Source organism: Molossus molossus, unplaced genomic scaffold (assembly GCF_014108415.1).
Source record: "Molossus molossus isolate mMolMol1 unplaced genomic scaffold, mMolMol1.p scaffold_m16_p_1, whole genome shotgun sequence".
Lineage (NCBI taxonomy): Eukaryota > Metazoa > Chordata > Mammalia > Chiroptera > Molossidae > Molossus > Molossus molossus.
The window spans coordinates 222,824,150-222,843,191 of record NW_023425344.1 but is presented as its reverse complement, the minus strand read 5'-3'; the positions used below and the strand labels follow the sequence as shown (position 1 = coordinate 222,843,191).

The 19,042-nt window shown below is 48.8% G+C and overlaps 1 protein-coding gene across 1 annotated transcript in view; it reads right to left on the bottom strand.

Moving 5' to 3' along the window:
* The window catches only part of GALNT16 (polypeptide N-acetylgalactosaminyltransferase 16), a 92,905-nt gene that overhangs the window by 29,959 nt on the left and 43,904 nt on the right, over positions 1-19,042 (bottom strand). Inside the window, exon 2 of the mRNA XM_036274146.1 lies at positions 1,761-1,918. Within this exon, the coding sequence (XP_036130039.1) occupies positions 1,761-1,918 (158 nt within the window). The remainder of the gene's footprint in view (positions 1-1,760; positions 1,919-19,042) is intronic.

The following is a 19,042-nucleotide window of genomic DNA, read 5'->3' as shown; positions in this document are numbered from 1 at the left end:
CTCCCCCGACCCACCTCAGTCTCTGAGAGGGCCCTGTAGCAGCTCTGGGGCAGGAGGAGAGACCTAACTCACCAACCTACCACTGCCTTGGATTTGAAGAGTCTCATTTTAAAATGTGTATATTTCCAAGAGAAATTCTCCTTTTAAATTCCTCAGTGAATGAATATCTGAGAAGGTTCAGAGTGGGGGTGGGTGGCAGGGAGGGCAGAGGTGATCCAGGCCAGCCTCTCAGCTCACAGAGTTGGGTCAGCAGAACCTCTGGGCCCTGAGCTCTAGGTTGGCCATGGTCAGGGCTGCCCATAGAAGGTCTCCAAGTGGAGCTGATGGACACAACCTTGTAGGCCCCACAGTGCAGGCAGACACAAGGGGATACTGCCCCAGGACGGACTGAGAGGGACTTTCCAGCGCCTGTACCAGCCATCAGACCTGGGTGGGAGCCTCCCCAGGAGTGGGATCACGGCCCTATTTGGTGGCATGAACTGTTTCTGGTGGCTGACAATGCTGGGGTTAAGGACAGGGAGGACAGTCTGGGGCTCCAACTCCATGTTCATCTCACCTTGCACAGGCCACCAAGTCCACTGGCCCTCAGGCACATCTCTATGAGTGACAAGGAAGGCTAGAAGCAGGTCCCTTCTGTACCCTTAGCTCACATATATATTTAGTTCTGTGGAGTAGCTGCTTCAGAAAGAGAAGCAGTTGACCTGAGTCATTCTCTTCTACCCTCAAACCAGGACCAGCCTGATGCTGGGTACATGCTGGGTCCAACACAGCCCATATTGGCCATTCAAAGCTGCAAGCACACGGGTGGTCAGCTACAACCACCCCTTGCTGTTCTGTTTGGTGTCTGCACGGAGAGCAGAGAAGGCTGCCTAACCAGCCTGGGCTGGCAAGGAACCCTGCCCGGAGGAGAGGACACGGAGGGGAGCCGTGAAGGTGTGTATGTGTGTGGGGCTGTTCAGGAGGAACAGAGTGTGACGATGAGGAGGGAGGCGGGAGAAGTACAGGAACAGGAGCATTGAGAGCTAGGTGAAAAGGGGCAGAGGCTCCGGGGGGAGGGGAGCGGCTCCCACTTCAGGGTGAGGAGCTCAGGCTGCTACCTTAGGGGAGGGCAGGAAGAGGGGAGACTGGAGGAGGTGACTCGTGTAACCTAGTCAGGACACAAGGGCCTGGACCAAGGAGGGGGCTGAGGACTTGCCCAGGGTCGGTCACACACTGGGTGAAGTCAGAGCTGGGATCGGTGTGGAAGGTGCCCTCGGTCCTGGTCTGCAGCCTCTCTCAGCCAGCACCCTGGGAGAACTAAGAACGGGACTGGGAAGCATTTCTGGGAGTTTCAAGGAAGTGAGGGCAGAGGGCCAGGAGAGAGGACGGAAAGGGATGCCAGTGGGCCGTGTACAGTGGCCCCTCTTCCCCTCGGGCACCACCAGCAGGGCACCTAGAACACCTGGCTCGCCCACCACCTCGGATCTCCCTCTGGCTCCCTGGCAGGTCACTCTCACTGGGACTTCAGACTGAGGTGCAGAGGGGCCTCCCTGGCCCCAGCTGGGAAGGTCTCCTTGGCCTTTTCTGGACCTCAGGAGGTCAGCTGAAATAAACAGGAGTCAGGCAAACAAAATGAGGGTGAGGGTCTGAATATCTCGATAAGCAGACTGAGTCTGAGGAAATTCCTCATTTCTTAAATCTATGAGACTGAAAACACAAACACGCTAACGGGTTAGCCCTTCTCTCCCCCTTTCTTTCTCCCCGCACAACGGAGGCCACACCTGTAGTGGCGGGTGTCCCGGATGGGGCGGTCTGAGCTCAGTTTGTCGCTCTCCAGCTGGTTGAAGGCGTGCTGCCTGTAGGGGTCCTCACCGGGCTTCAGCTGCTTGGCCGCCAGGTACGCCTTCTCATCAAAGCCTCGGGAGGGTGTTCCTGTCACCTGAGACAAAGGTCAGCATGAGAGGGGCCCCAGGATAAAGTAGCCTCTGTGTGGTCAGCACTTACCACCAGGTGGGAGTCAACCGCAAAACCTCGTTTGTACTTGACCCCAACTCTGTGAACAGGAGATCATTATTACCCCCACTGTACAGATGAGGAGACTGAGGCTCAAGAAGTAAAAAACAGTATTTGCATGTGTGGGGCAGGGAATATATGGGAAGTCTTTGTACTTTCTGCTCAATTTTATAAACCTGAACTGCTCTAAAAAATTAGTAAAGTCTATTAAAAATTTTTTTTCTTTATTTATTTTTAGAGAGAGAGGGAGAGGGAGAGAGAAATAGAAACATCGATGAGAGAGAACATCGATTGGCTGCCTCCTGCATGGCCCCCACTGGGGGTTTGGCCCACAGACTGGGCATGTGCTCTGACCAAGAATTGAACCAGTGACCTCTTGGTGCATGGGTTGATGCTCAACCACTGAGCCACACCGGCTGGGTGTAAAGTCTATTTTTGAAAAGACTGCCCTGGCCGGTGCGGCTCAGTTGGTTGGAGTGTTGTCCTGTGCACCAAAGGGTTGCAGGTTTGATTCCCTGTCAGGGCACATAACCAGGTTGTGGGTTTGATCCCTGGTCGGGACATCTGCAGGAGGCAACCAATAGATGTTTCTCTCTCTCTCTCCCCCTCCCATACTCTCTCTCTGAAAACAATGAAAACATATTCTCAGTGAGAATTTAAAAAAAAAAAGACCAAAGTCAGACCTAGTAAGTCACAGGTTCTGGACTTTAACTAATCATTTTGACTCTGAAACCCATATTCTTTTTTAAAATTTTAATTTATTGATTTTAGAAAGAAAGAACAAGGAAAGGAAAAAAAGAGAGAGAGACAAACATCCATTTGTTGTTCCAGTTATTTATGCATTCACTGGTTGATTCTTGCATGTGTCCTGACTGGGGATTGAACACGCAACCTTGGTGTATTGGGATGACACCCTAACCAACTGAGTTACCCAACCTGGACTGTAACCCATACTCCTGACCACTTCTGTGTGCAGGATATGGAGAAGGTGACTCTGGAATGCACCAGACCCCCAAGATGTGGTGTCCTGAGAAAATCGCCAAGGAGGTTAGAGGTTGCCAAGCTACCAACAGATTGGCAGTCTCTTGATGGTGAACTTGGGCCTGACACTGGGCTAGGAATGATCAGTAAAACACCCAGGGCTTAGATGAGCTGCTATGCGGAGAACCACCTGTGAAAACAAGCAGGCTCAGAGGCTCATGCCAGAACTGCTGGAAGTCAGTGCACAGACAATGATGCATCTCCTCAGGGACTTGTACTTGTTGCTGAAATAGCCTCATGTCAGACCTACGGGGTCCACCAGTGCTAAGTGCTGGGGATGGATGGATGACAGATGCCATGGCCTAGACTCCCTCCTCTTAGCCACACCCTACTTTGAGCTCCCAAAGCCCCCCCCCCCCCAAAGATACTGGGGAAGAACACATCTGAGATGAATGGATGAATCCTCACATCACATTATTTGAACCAAACTGCTCGCCGGGCGTTCTCCAGAACACCTTGAAATATCACCACTGAGAGCACTTCCCGACTCCAAACCTTCCAGGTGACCAGTAGTCTGGGCAGGAGCTATGGGCACACAGAAGCATTGGGAAGACAGGTGAGAATTGTCCACTCACAGAACCCCAGCAGGAGGACCCTGTCACAGGCCTGGTCCCTAGAGAGATGGTCCCAGGAAGGCAGCTGGGCCTGTGGGACAGGGAACCAATGTTCTGGGTGAGGCTGGGGAACAGCCACCAGCAGCCCAGGGCCTCCATGTTCCCGAGAGCCCAGCTCCCAACCTCACGGGCCAGGAATGCGGAGAACTCCAGGGAGCGCTGATCTCCATAAAGGGTGCCACCCTACAGTGTTCCTGCCTCCAGTCGCATCCTGTCCTCAAAGCCAGTCCCTGAGCCCCCTGAGGTCAGACCCAGAGATGGAGATCTTGTGTGGCCCCATGCTACACACAGACGCTCAGGGCACCTATGCTCAGGGTGGTGACAACGGCTACAGCTGTGGAATGGTGATATTCTGCGTAGGTGCCATGCCAAGGGCTGGACAGATGTAGCAGAGCCTCTGTGGTCTCAAAATCCATTTCAGGAGAGACCAAAGGAGAGAAGGAGGAAGGACGAGAGAATGTTCCAGCATGAACCCTGGATTGCTGGAAGGACCCAAGCTGTCCAACTTTGAGAGGGAGAAAGGGAGCGATCCTTTGTGCCCTTCCCACTCAGGAAAAGAATGGGTACTACTGCCCCCTCTTCCTTCCAGCCCAGGGTCAGGGAGATGGAACACAGCTTCCAGTTGATGGTTGAGGAGTTAAAATAAAAGGAAAACTGCAGAAGCTCCCAAAGGGAGAGTATGCCACTTAAGTATCCTTCAAGTTGACTATGGGAAGTAACATTTATTCATTTAGGACTTATGGTCATTCTGTGGGCTCAGAGGTTTGCTGAGCCTTCATTTCACACTCACCCATTGCCCAGTAAACACTGACAGAGAGTCGCCCATCTGCCCGGCACTGGGGCAAGCTCCTGGGAGTTCCAAGGCACTGGAGTGTTCCATTTGCTTACAAGTGCTTGAATTCACTCACTCACTCACTCGCTCATTCACTCACTCACTCATTCATGCATCCATTCATTCAACACAGCTCCGTTGAGCACCAGTGGTGTCAGGAAGTGGAAGGAATGCTTCTGAGACTGTTCCCCCGACCCCCAGCCTGCTGCCTTCCCGCATCTCCCGCAAAGCCCCCCAGGGCTGCAGAGAATGTCCTGGAAGCGTCTGCTCAGGCCAAGGCTCCCTAGAGAAGCTCCTCTCAGGGCCTCAGAACTGAGCTAGACATCCTCAAAGATGCTGTCGGGAAACATCTGCTGCTCCCACCCACAGACCCATGGCCCCGATGGTCCACCCCTCCTCCAAGGTTAGACCCTCCACCTGTGAGACAGCTTGTGAAGAAGGGTGCCATGGAAACACCAGGCCCACCCCCTCCCAGAGGTCTTAGCTCTGCATTCACACTGACCCAGCAGTGCCCGGGATTTGGAGCTGAAACATCACTTGGCCCTGTGTCAGCCAATAGAGGGAATACTGGGGAAGGGTGGGATGTGACCTTGGTTGGGCTGTCACTTCCTCTCCATCCAGCGCCTTCCTGGCCTCATGCCCGTCACTGCCCGGTGCTCCTCGTCCTTGGGTATCTAGCCCCCATTCGCACACCCACACAACTGCTCATTTCCTCCCAGCTTTCCAACTCTTCTTTCCCTTTGGCCCTGTTCTTTGATTTGAAGGCTTCCAGGCCTTTGAATGTCCCATGGGTACCTCTAAGTCAACACCACAAAATGAATTCCTTATTGATCTCCAAAGCAGCAGCTTCTCCTGCACTGCCTGTTGCAGAGATGGGCAGTCCCATCCTCTGGGTCCTCCAAGCCACAAATCCAGGGGTCCCTGGTGCCCTCCCCATGTTCCACAGCCTGATTTAGACCCCTGCCCTGGGTGCCCACAGGTGGTGTACTATGGGCATCCCACTGGTACAAGCAAATAGTTACTGAAAGTCTAGTATGTGCAGATACTGTGCAAGAGGCTATGAAGACAGAAATAAACACAAGGCAGTATGGCCCCCAGAAGAGGAGTCTAGGAAACTGGCTCCTTTTCTTCCTCCATCCCACACAAGACAGGCCACAGAAGATCATGAAGAAACCCCCCACTTCCACCCTCAGAGCGCAGGTAGCTGGAGAACTGGGTGTGGAAGTTCACCCCACTCCAGCCCAGCTGGGGCAGGGGTCCGGAAATGGTGCTGCATGGACTGGGAACCAGTAGATGCTGCCCCCGCCCCCGTCCTACAGGGAGAGAGCTGCTACTGTCCTCTTTTCCCACCCAAGGTGCTCACTGAGCACGTCGGCATGTGAGGGCCACAGGCATCCTTTGGCTCTAGGCTGTGGGACCGTGAAAAGCTGGATCTGGATCTGCCTGAGAGGCCCGAGACCCTGGGCTCGCAGCCACTTAGAACCACGCACAGGACTTGCACTGCTGCCCTTTCTGGGGGGGAGGAGGGCACCTGAGGCTGTTTGTGGAGTTTTTATATCACGTGGCTCTGACATCTGTATTTACTTCTCTTTCTTTTCCACTAGATGGTGGGCTCCTCATTTTTGAGCTCACAGCACTTGGTATACAGCAAGTATTGAGAAGGCATTTGCTGAGTAGAGAAATGAATGAGTGAGTGAGTGAGTGAGTGAATGAATGAATGAATGAATGACTAAATATTGCCTCTGCTCTTGACTTACTGACAATTGACTGAGGAGACAACAGCAAACAAGTGGGATCCTCTGCCACATCATGTGACTTTCAGTGGCTTTCACTGTTTCGGGGTAGAAGCCCCTGAGCTCACAGTGGCCCAAGAGACTCTGTGAGCCGGTACCGTCACCTGACTGGACTCCGCTTACACCAAGCCCTCCCTGGTTCTGCTCCAGCTACACAAGCTTCCTTATGTTTCTTTTTGTGTGTGTGTTCAACAATTCATAAATAATTTTTTTATCTTTATTGTTGAATGTACTACAGATGTTCCTCATTTTTCCCCCATTGACCCCCCCCCACTCCTGCCCCCTTCCTGCCTGTTCCCACACTGTTGTCTGTGTGCATTGGTTATGCATATAAGTTCTTTGGTTTATTTCTTCTCACCCCCCAGCCCCTTTCCCTTTGAGGTTTGTCAGTCTAGCAACCAATATGCACTTCTTAATCCCTTCACATTTTCACCCATTCCCCCAACCCCTCTCCCATCTGGCAACCAACAAAATGTTCTTTGTATCTATGAGAATGTTTCTGTTCTGTCTGTTTATTTTGTTTGTAGATCCAATTGTCAACAGATATGTATTCACTGCCATTTTATTTGTTCATATATTTTATTTTTTTCTTCAAAAAGACACTTCATCATTTCATATAATAACGGTTTGGTGGTGATGAACTCTTTTAACTTTTTCTTGTCTGGGAAAGTCTTTATATGGCCATCGATTCTAAATGACAGCTTTGCAGGATAGAGTAATCTTGGTTGTAGGTTCTTGCATCACTACAACCAGTGATCTTTCATCACTCTGAATATTTCTTGCCACTCCCTTCTGGCCTGCAAAGTTTCTTTTGAGAAATCAGCTGACAGTCTTATGGGAACTCCCTTGTAGGTAACTAAGTGCTTTTCTCTTGCTGTTTTTAAGATTCTCTCTTTAGCTTGAACCTTTTGCATTTTGATGATGATGTGTCTCGGTGTGGGCCTCTTGGGGTTCATCTTGTTTGGGACTCTCTGTGCTTCCTGGACTTTTATGTCTGTTTCCTTCACCAAGTTAGGGAAGTTTTCTACCATTATTGTTTCAAACTGGTTTTCAATTTTTTGTTCTCGCTCTTCTCCTTCTGGCACCCCCAAGATGTGAATGTTGGCATTCTTGAAGTTGTCCCAGAGGCTCCTTACACTATCCTCATTTTTTTTTTTTTTTTGCTTCTTTTTTCTTTTTGCTGTTCTGATTGGGTGTTTTATGCTTCCTTATATTCCGAATCGATGGTTTGCTTCTTGGCTTTACCTATTCTATATTGAATCTGTGTAAATTATTATTTATTTCAGTTAGTGCCTCCTTCATTTCTGACTGGTCCTTTTTAATGCTCTTGAGGCCCTCACTAAGTTCATTGAACATCCTTATAAGCAGTATTTTGAACTCAGGATCTGTTAGGTTGCTTCTGTCCATTTCGCTTAGTTCTTTTCCTGGAGTTTTGTTCTGTTCTTTCATTTGGGACCTGTTTCTTTGTCTCCTCATTTTGGCTGCCTCCTTGTGTTTGTTTCTGTGTATTACTGAACGAGAGGTATGGGGCTAGCTGAGACCAGATGCTGCTTGTTTGAAAGAATTTAGGAAAACCTGAAGCAGGATCCTAGACAGGCCAATCCTATGGTTAAGCAGCTGGGAATAGCTCGAGTGGGCCTGAAAGTTGGGTGGGGCGGGGCCTCAGGGAGTCACCAGGGCGGGGCTACCAGTGTGAGCCAGGTTGCTGGAGTCCCAGATATGGAGACTGTCTGCCGCCCCAGGGAAGGGCTCACCAAAGGAACAAAGGCCTCTGACAGCACCGGAGAAAGCCCCCTCTCCAGCCCTCGCTCCTGTGCCAAACAGCTCAGTTCTTCCCTGTGTGTCTCTGGCGCCCCTCCAGCTGCCTCCCCTCCGAGCTTAGAGGGAGAGAGTCCGGTAAGTCTGTGCGCGGGCCCTTTAAGGAGCTGCCTGGGGCTCCAGCCGCCTCAGCCTCCCTGAGCCTCAGTTCCCGCTGGTTTTCCAGCCAGAAGTTACGGGGACTTCTCTTCCTGGCACTGGAACCCTGAGCAGGGCATCTGGTGTGGGACGGGGACCCCTCAGTCCTCAGGGAGGACCTTCCCAGCCGAGGTGTCCTTCTGATTTTTATCCGCCACACATGGGTGTGGGACCAGCCCGTCCGCCTCCGCCCCTCCTACCAGTCTCAATGTGGCTGCTGCTTTTTTTTTTATCCTCACTCGAGGATATTTTTCCATTTTTTGTTCAAATAGAGAGGGAGGGAGAGAGAGGGAGAGAGAAACATCGACGTGAAAGGGACACATCGAGTGGCTGCCACCTGCATGACCAACCAGGACCAGGGACAAACTGCAACCGAGGTATGTGCCCTTAGCGGGAACCGAACCCGGGTCTCTCTGGACCGCAGGCCGACGCTCTAACCCTGAGCCAAACCGGTCAGGGCGTGGCTGCTTCTTTAATTCCCTAGTTGTAGGACTTCCATTCAGCTTGATTTCAGGTGGTTTTGAATGATGGTTGTTCTGTAGTTTAGTTGTAACTTTGATGTGGTTGTGGGAGGACTCGATACCGCGTTACCTACGCCTCCAGCTTGACCGGAAGTCTCCTTATGTTTCTTCAGCCAACTGGTACTCCTCCCTTTTTGTTCCTTCCGCCTTCTTTCTGAAAGGTTCTTCTCCCAGATGTCTGCACGGCTCCCTTCCTCACCCCCTGCAGAACTCTGCTCAAATGTGGTCGCTGGGAGCCTTCCCCACCACCACCTGTAAAACTGTGACCCCGTTCCCCCTCAAGTTCCCTATCCTCCTGCCTCACTCCCCACCCCCGAGCACTTAGTGCCATTCTATGTGTATTTTGCTTATTTATTTTATCTTTTTTATTGTTTATTTCCACAAGAATATAAGCTTTACCAGGACATGGATTGCCTATTTTGTTTAATGCTGGGTCCCAAAGACCAGAACAGTGTCTGAGTGATCACAGGACTCACAAACAATGGTTAATAAATACAAGAATGATGAGCCATCATGGCCTCAAGCATCTTCCTCCCCTGCTCCAATCACATATTCTTTTTTAAAGTATTTATCTTTCAGAGCTAGTGTAAGACCAAGTCAGGACTTGATCCCGGGTCTGCCTGGATCAGAACAGGAGCTCTAGTTGAGGGACTTCCTGCCCCCTCCACCAGCCTTTAGAAGCCAACATTTTACTCTTCGCAGGAGCCCTGCCGCCACCCAGACTAAGACTGAGGATGCACTGAAAGTCCAGTTAGGGTCCAGAATCCTACTGGCGAATAAACACGGAGAACCCCTAACTCTTGGACCCCTTTCTTTCTTCATTCCCCAACTCTGAGGGATGAGCAGCAGAGGTCTGGGATTCTGGGAGTGCGCTGGTTTGGGTGGGGGACAGGGGACAGGTCTGGTTTGAGACTTGCTCTGGGGAACATCACTCAGGGTACTTTCTGGAGCCATTAAACCCTAGGACGGAACAACCAGTGCACCTCATCCATGCAGAACCTTGGTGGCTTTGGGGAATTCTGGAAAAATGCCACTTGTCCATGGGAACTAAAACTGGGACTAGATCTTGGACCAGAGCTGTGTTTACATAGGAGGATGAAAGTTAGACTGGTTACCTACTCCCCAGCCAGGGCTGACCCTTCTGAGTAGATAGTAACCCACTGGGCAGTAACCCAGTGCCCTCAAATTCCATCATTAGTGATTGTTCCTTTGGCAAAAGAGGCATGAAGATTACTGGGACAGTATGTCCAAGAGAAACCTCTGCCTCTCCAGAGATGTCAGGATCTCACCCCCGCCCCCGCCCCCAGCAAGCCAAGTCCCCAATCCCAGGAGAGCTTGTTCCCCGCTCAGAGCTCTCCACTCTTCCTTAGCCATGTCTCATTTCAGTTCCCCAGAAATCCCAGCCAGGGGGCTTGGACTGCTGTGGGGTTCGGTAGGAAAGCTGGAGTCATTCTGCTTATCATGCTCATCCCTACAGTTTGCCCTTCCACCCCTCAATGTCATGGGAGCAAAATTGCGATAAAATTTCCCATGGGTGGGAGTGAGGTAACAGAGGCTTTTAAAGGTAGGGTGTTCTGGGGCAGGGGCCAGTCCTCTGCCCTGTGTTTCTTCCTGGAGCAGAAATCCATTCTGCTGTAATAATTTATTGCAATGCTGGAAACAAGATAAAGACAAGTTTACTTTTCTGATTCTAAACTGAGGACACCACATTGGAATTTTGTTGTCTACCTGAGTCATGGTCCCAGAACAAAAATCTGATAGACTCAAAACGGGTTGAGAGGGCAAGCGTGGACCCTACAATGCCCTCACTGAGACAGCCCCTTCTCCAGGCTGCTCTGAGAAGCTTCTGGAGTCCACACGGCTCTCCTGAGAGGGGACAGGGAGGACAGGAAAGGGTTGTCATGGATGCTTCTAGATTTCTTGTGATGACCAAGCCAATGACTTTTGCCAGATTGCTCTGTGATTTGCCTTGACTGGGATAAAGTGTGAAACTCTCATCAAGCAGTTCTGGAAGTGGGTTGGGTTCTGTCAGGTTCATCAGCTTCTTCCAGGTGGTATGAATGTCATGCTGACACCCCAGTCCCTGTCACTGCCACCCAAACATCTCTTGTGTGTTTTAACAAAAGTTTTATTTCTTTGTTTTGTTTTGTTTTTTATCCTCACCGGAGGACATTTTTGCTTTTATCTTCAGATAGAGAGGGAGAGAGAGAGGAAGGGAGAGAGAGAGAGAGAAACATCAATGTGAGAGAGACACATCAACTGGTTTCCACCCACATGACTCCAACCGGGCTGGGGACAAAATGCAACCAAGGTACATGCCCTTAGCGGGAACTGAACCCGGGACTCTCTGGTCTGCAGGCTGATACTCTAACTGCTGAACCAAACCAGCCAGGGCAACAAAAGTTTTTAAAGCAAAACAAATGGCACATATGTTTTCTAAAACACACACACACACACACACACACACACACACACACACACCTTTATTGTTGAAAGTATTATAGATGTCCTTCCTTTTTTTCCCCACTGATGCTCCTCCTCCCCACTCCCACCTCCCTCCTACCTTCCCCACACTACTGGATCCCTCGGTTATGCATTTATGCATATACATCATTAGGTTTATCTCTTCCTGCCCCTCCTCTTCTCTCTGAGGTTCCTCAGTCTAACAACCAATTTGCACTTCTTAATACCTTTACCTTTTCCATCCATCTCCCCAACCCCCTTCCACCTGGCAACCAACAAAAAGTTCTCTTTATCTATGAGTCTGTTTCTGTTTTGCTTGTTCTTTTGATTTGTAAATTCAATTGTTGATAGATATGTATTTACTGCCATTTTATTGTTAATATTTTTTATCTACTTCTTCAAGAAGATCCTTCAAGATTTCATAAAATATTGGTTTGGTGGTGATGAACTCCTTTAGTTTTTTCTTGTCTGGGAAGCTCTTTATATATCCATCAATTCTAAATGACAGCTTTGCAGGATAGAGTAATCTTGGTTGTAGGTCCTCCCTTTTCATCACTTTGAATATTTCTTGCCACTCCCTTCTGGCCTGCAAAGTTTCTTTTGAGAAATCAGCTGACAGTCTTATGGGAGCTCCCTTGTAGGTAACTAACTGCTTTTCTCTTGCTGCTTTTAAAATTCTCTCTTTGTCTTTAACCTTTTGTATTTTAATTACAATGTGTTTTGGTATGGGCCTCTTTGGGTTCATCTTGATTGGGACTCTCTGTGTTTCCTGGACTTGTATGTCTGTTTCCTTCACCAAGTTAGAAGTTTTCTGTCATCATTTTTTCAAATAGGTTTTCAATTTCTTGCTCTCTCTCTTCTCCTTCTGGCACCCCCATGATGTGAACATTGGCACACTTGAAGTTGTCTCAGAGGCTCTTTACACTACACTCATTCTTTTGGATTCTTTTTTCTTTTTGAAAAAAAGAATAGGGTGTTTTTTGCTTCCTTATGTTCCAAATTGATGCTTTGATTCTCAGCTTCACCTACTCTTCTGTTGATACTCTGTAAATTATTATTATTATTTTTATCCTGACCCGAGGGACATTTTTTGCATTTATCTTCAGATACAGTGGAAGGGAGAGAAGGGGGAAGAGAGAGAGAGGGAGGGAGGGAGAGAGAGAGAGAGAAACATTGATGTGAGAGAGACACATCCACTGGCTGCCACCCACACAACCCCAACCAGGTCTGGGGACAAACTGCCCCTAGAGGTATGTGCCCCTAGTGGGAACTGAACCCGGGACTCTCTGGTCCATAGGCAGATGCTCTAACTGTTGAGCCAAACTGTCCAGGGCTATAAATTATTCTTTATTTCAGTTAGTACATCCTTCATTTCTTTATTATGCTCTTGAGGTCCTCACTAATTTCCTTGAGCACCTTATAACCAGTGTTGTGAACTCTGCATCTGATTGATTGCTTATCTCCATTTCATTTAGTTCTTTTCCTGGAGTTTTGCTCTGTTCTTTCACTTGGGACATGTTTCTTTGTCTCCTTATTTTGGCTGCCTCCATGTGTTTGTCCCTATGTATTAGGTAGAGTTGCCATATCTCCTGGGCTTGGTAGGATGACCTGCTGTAGTAGGTGTCCTGTAGGGTCCAGTGGCACAGCCTGCCTTATCACGCCAGCTGGACACTCGAGGTGCACCCTCCATATGGACTGTACACCCTTCTGTTGTAATTGAGTCTTGATTGCTATTGCCATGTCAATGGGAGGGATTTACTCAGGCTGATCAGCTGCAAGGACTGGCTGTGCCCACTGACCACCGACCTCTGACTACCTTGGAGAATCAGCTGTGCAGGGGCCCACCACACAGAGCAAGACTTACTTCAGCAGGGCTCTGGTACCCACTGAGTCCACCCCTTGAGAGTGTCGTCAGCATGTCTGTCTGGGAGAAAGCTGTCTCTCCAGCTCTCACCCAGATGCCAAACAACTCAGTTCTTCCTGGTATGTCTTTGGTGCCTTTCAAGCTGCCTCACCTGTGTTGAAGCCCAGAAGGAGCAAGTTCATTTGCAGGCCCTTTAAGAGGAGCTGCCTGGGACTCCTGAAGCCTCAGCCTCAATTCCCACCGGTTTTTACAGCCAGAAGTTATGGGAACTTCTCTTCCTGGCACTGGAACCCTGGGCTGAGTGCCTGGTGTGGGACGGGGACCCCTCACTCCTCAGGGAGGACCTTCACAGCTGAGGTGTCCTCCTGATTTTTATCTGCCATGCGTGGGTGTGGGACCAGCCCTTCTGTGCCTCTGCCCCTCCTACCAGTCCTGATGTGGCTTCTTTAACTTCATAGTTGTATGACTTCCATTCAGCTCAATTTCCAGCAGTTCTGAATGATGGTTATTCTGTCATTGTAATTTTGATGTGGTTGTAGGAGGAGGCGAGTACCGTTTACCTACACCACCATCTTGACCACCTCACACGCACTCTTGTCTAACACAACACTCGGAACTGAGGTGGATGGAGGATGTGGCTAGGTAGTTTTTGCTTGCCTTAGAGATCTTCTTGCCCACTCATATGCTCCTGGCAGGGCTATCAATCACTGTCTCCTGTCCCACGGACACCTCAGTCACTGCCACAGGGGTGGACACAAGACCCAGGCTAGGCCGATCTTATCACTGCACTCAGACACAGGGATTGGTTCAGGAATGATCACATAACTCACTCTGAGCCAATTAGAATCTTCCCTGAGACCTTCCTATAAGGTGAGCTCTTTGTATCAGTACTGCTGAGTTTGACAGGCAAGGGTCTTCTTGCCAATCACATGGCGAAAGCTTGTCTGTGTAATGTACAGCATGGTGACTGTAGTTAACAATACTGTACCGTATATGTACCTTCTAGGAGAGTGGATCTTAAAAGTTCTCATCACAAGAAAAAAATTTGTAACTCTGTGTGGTACTGTGGTGATTGTTATGCAATATTATATAAATATCAAATCATTATGTTGTACACCTGAAACTAATATATTGTTATATGTCAATTCTATCCCAGTTAAAATATGAAAAAAAATATTATCTGGAGAATAAAACCAAGGAGAAACATTCAGAGCTAAAGATGGAAAGAAAGAGCCCTAATGATACTGTCTAAAGTCCCTGGAATCAGTCATACCTGTTTCAAATTTACTCTGGGTTTTGTTTTTTTTTTTCTATGTATCTATCTAATCTATCTATCTATCTATCTATCTATCTATCTATCTATCTATCTATCTTTTTTTTTCTTAAATTAGTTTGAGTTGAGTGTTTTCTAATGACCAAAAGTTCAGAGATGTCAGTCCTCAGTCCTTTCAATGACTAGAAAACCATTCTCAAAAAGAAACAAAATCAGAAACAAAATGAACCACCAATCACAGTGACATGATGTAGGTGGCAGCCATTCATTCCAAGATACCAGGCTGGTCTCTGGCATCTGGCTCAGTGACTTGAGACCAGAGAAGGGTGGGGCATTCCCTGCCAGCAGGTCTGTGGTCAGGCTTTGGGGTGGGAGAGGTGGGGGTTTCCATCTGGACCATATCTTAAGAGGCCCTTGATTTTCCATGGCCAGAAACAGGTTGGGGAGACGATGACTGACAGCCAGACGAACCTCCCACAGCCCTCCAGCCTCTTGCAGAGTTCCTGGCTGACATTTAGGCAGCTGTCTCCTCTCCAGTCTTTGTTCTTTTGGGAAGTGCCAACTCCAGCACTCATGTCCAATAAGGTCAATCACATCTGAAGTTGTTTAAGCTGAAATAATGACTCTGCTCTATAAAATGGGAAGAATTATTTCTCATCTTGGAGAGTTTTATTTTCAGTCCATCACTTCAAATAAACTTTGAAACTTGCCTGACTTGCTTCACTTTTTATTCTCACTAGATTTGCATATTTCTTCCTGACTTCTAAACTTAGAAAACAAACAGCAAAGGGGAAGGTTTAAAATAAGAAAGGAAAATATTTCCCATGTCATGTTCATCAAAAACTGCTCAACCCAAATCCCTAAGCCTTGTAAACTTTCTTTAACACACACACATGTACCCCTAAAGTTTAGATTTAAACAACTCAAACTCCTTTTAAATAACTGCTGTCCAATTTCCTTTTATTGCCAGTAAAACAGGTACCTGCTGGGTTTGCCTTTCGCTAAATTTCAGTGGAACTGCAAATAACAAGGCTCTGGTCCTATTTTATGGATGCCTCCTGAATTTTTTCTGAGTCTGCTTTAAACCCTAAACACCTGGAGAACAAAATATGTTTCCCTACCACACCCCTGGGAACAAAATCTCATCTGATGCTATGTCCCAAGTTGAAAGACTGCCATTCATTACGAGAGCTGGGAAATAAAGCACATGATTCACCATCTCTCTGAGCACAAAGTCTCAGGTTCCACCTCTCCCAAATGAAAAGGCAGGTCCCCAGGGCCTTCCCATGAGTCACTGGGTTCTGGGGAAGTAGCCAACCCCGCTTGGCCTGCCAGTATTCCTCCTATCCACATGCTGGGGTGGCACAGGGCCAGGAACCTCAGCTTGGGTACAGGGGAAACTCACTTAGGGTATCAAGGGTCCCCGAGGGGCCTGCCCCAGACATGTCCTCATTGTCCCCAATAACCCCCTCCCAGACAGTTATTACAGGGACTACCAGCCTGGGCTACGAAATCTGGCAGCCTGGGGATAGAAGACCAATGCTTATTGCTCTCTTACCTTTTCTGAGCATGCTTCTTCATCTGGAAAATGGGGATTAAAGGAGATAATGTAGATAATGTCCTTGGCACACTATCTGGCACATAAACTATAATTATTAATTATTTGCCACACATTAGAATCATCTGGGAAGATTTTAGAAATCCTGATGTCCAGTCCTTTCTCAAGACCGATTAAATCAGAATCTCTGAGGTGGGACACAAGCACCAGGCGTTCTTTGAGCTCTCCAGGAGCTTCCAGTGTGTTACCAAGGCTGAGCTGCTGCTTTACACGGACGCAGGGTGGTGAGGAACTGTTAGTCATGGGCCAGTGAAATCAGAGGACCAAGAACTAGGAGGATCCTGACAGGCCATCTCCCCTGACCCCCTTCCTAAGGACCCTCAGCATGAGTCTGCTGTTTGGCCTCTATTTGTACTGACCGGGAGCAACACCATTAGTGGAACTGACTATAGCTCGGCTGGAGTTTCCATGGCTGCTCTGGAAACCAGCACCTTGCACCACCAATGCCCACAGGCCCAGGGAGGCTCTAGTTTAACTACACACTCAGGAGCACAGGGTAGGGGCTGCCTGGGACGCTCACCAGTTACATTTCCCCCAATGACTTGACTTTCAGGAGTGATGATGACTGTACCGTTTTATGACACAAGTGGTCTCACCAGGGAAGGTGAGGTACACTGCCCATTCCCTTAGGGGTCTCAGCCAAATAGGGTTCTCCATTCAAGGCTGGGACAAGGCATCCAGCCTACCATTCCAGATGGTCTCTGCTCAGATCCAGGGGGATTTCAGGTCAAAGGAAGCTCCCCAGGTCTCATGTCCTACGCTCTGCCCAGCCCAGAGGCCATCTAGGGATGGAAGGACCCTAAGGGCGGTCCGTGCTAGGGATATGAGGTGTGATAGCTCAGTTTCGACCTGCTTCTCGGTTTACCCAGCTGGAGTAGAGCATCCCTCAGTCTGTGAAGGGTGCCGGAGCCCTGCCTTACCCTCCCAACCACACCTCTGCAGAGCATGAGGAAAGATCAGCAATGAGCCGATGCTGACCGCTTGTTGGGAAGCTGCTATGAGCTGGGTGCTTTGCTAGGTGCTTATTTCTAATTCCAAGCAGCCATGCCAAATAGATGCTCTTATTCTCAGTTTACAGCAGTAAAAACTGAGGCCTGGAGAGGTAAAACAACATGCCTAAGGTAACACAGCTGCTGAATGGCTGGGCTGGGACAAATCGAGGCCGAACGGCTGCAGAGCCTAAGCACAAAGCTTTCTCTACGCGCCTTCAGACAACGCCTGGGCCCAGATGCCTGACACCCCCTTTCCGATCCTGAGTCCCTCTGCTCCAAAGGAAGCTGGACTCTGGCGCCTGTGACACAACCAGGTCCTGACAAGTGCCTCCCTCCCTCCTGGGCTCAGGGTCAGAGCATCAGTTCATGGCTCATATGGGGCCTTGCCCAGTGCTGTCATCTCTTGGTCTGACATGGGCATGGAAACTCTTCTCTGCTTTATGGCTAAGAAGACTATGGAAAAAATGAAAAGTACATGAGTTTATATTACTCAGACCAAAAAGCAAACAACTAAATTTCCCTGAGTCAGTTTGGGCCCTCCTTGGTTTTCCCAGCCACGGACACCCTCAGGGTCCTGATGACCTTTGTTACAATCCTAGCCAAGGGGGAGACAACGCCGATTCCTGTTCAGGCTCTTGTCTGTTTGATGGTACCAACCCCCAGATGACATTGCCACGCTGCGAGAAAGGAAGCCGGCGGAACAAACCGCCGAGGCAGGGCAGCCCCAGCGTTTCTCGGGCCCCAGAAACACCCTGGTGGCTGACATATGGTGCAGGTCACCTGTCCTGTTCCAGTCGCACAAGTGTAAGATGTCAATGTTTACATGTTAGCATTGCACTTCAGGTGATTCATTTCAGAATCCATTGAACTTGAACAGATCAGATATTAACGGAAAAAATAAAAAGAACACTGGGCCATGTAACGCATAGAATACATGCAGTGTGATCATTTCAAGGGTGGTGACAGCCTCCTGCCTCACCCACTGAAGCCGGGACTAGCTGGGCCAGGATCAAATTCAACCCATTAGAACTCAGCAAGACCCCGAGTATGGGCTGGGCAGCTCGGTTTATAACACTTTTCAGAACAAAGAGCCAAATTAGAGAAGGCGCTGATGCAGGATTGTCACTGTGGGTCAGGTGTAGAAGTACATCATTACCTATGGTTCATGACTAATAATTAAACAGGTTCTGTTCACCAACAGGAGCAAGTATAACAGAGGCAGACTTTTAAAACCAGATTAAGCAAAAAGGAAAGAGGAGGAGGGGTAGGGGAATTGGGAAAAAGCAGCCTGTCTTATGCGTGACTTTCTTTAAGGGTCACCTCTGGGGCAGGCACAACTTGTACCTTCAAGAGGAACCATGCCCCTGGGCTGGCGCCTCTCCCTGCAGCCCTTTATTTTGGTACCATATAAAAACTGGCCACAAAATCTGGAGGCAGGAATAATACTTATATATATATATATTTAAATCCTCACCCGAGGATATTTTTCTATTTATCTTCAGATAGAATGGGAGGGAGGGAGGGAGGGAGAGAGACACAGAGAGACAGAGAGATGTGAGAGAAGACACATCAACTGGTTGCCTCCCGCATGACCCCAACCACGGGGCTCAGGGACGAACCGCAATGGAAGTATGTACCCTTGACCAGAATCAAACCCGCAACTCATTGGTCCGCGGGCTGTTGCTCTAACTGCTAAGCCAAACCGGCCAGGGCTATTTTTTATGTTTTTGTTGATTTTTTTAGAGAGAGGAAGGGGGAGAGAGACAGAAACATCGATGTGAGAGAGTATTCCCACTCCCAGTAGGGGTCATGTGGGAGGCAATCGATCTCTCTCTCTCTCTCTCTCTCTCTCTCTCTCTCTCTCTCTCTCTCTCCTTCCCTCCCTCCCTCCCTCCTTCCCTCCCACTCTATCTAAAAAAATCAATGGAAAAATATCCTTGGTGAGGATTAACAACAACAACAACAACAACAAAATGCTGGAAATAACTTAAATGCCTATCAGTAGAGGTCTAATTAAATAAGTTACAGTTTATCCTTACAGTAGAATTCTAAACAAATGTTAGAAGGAATAAGTTATGTGTGC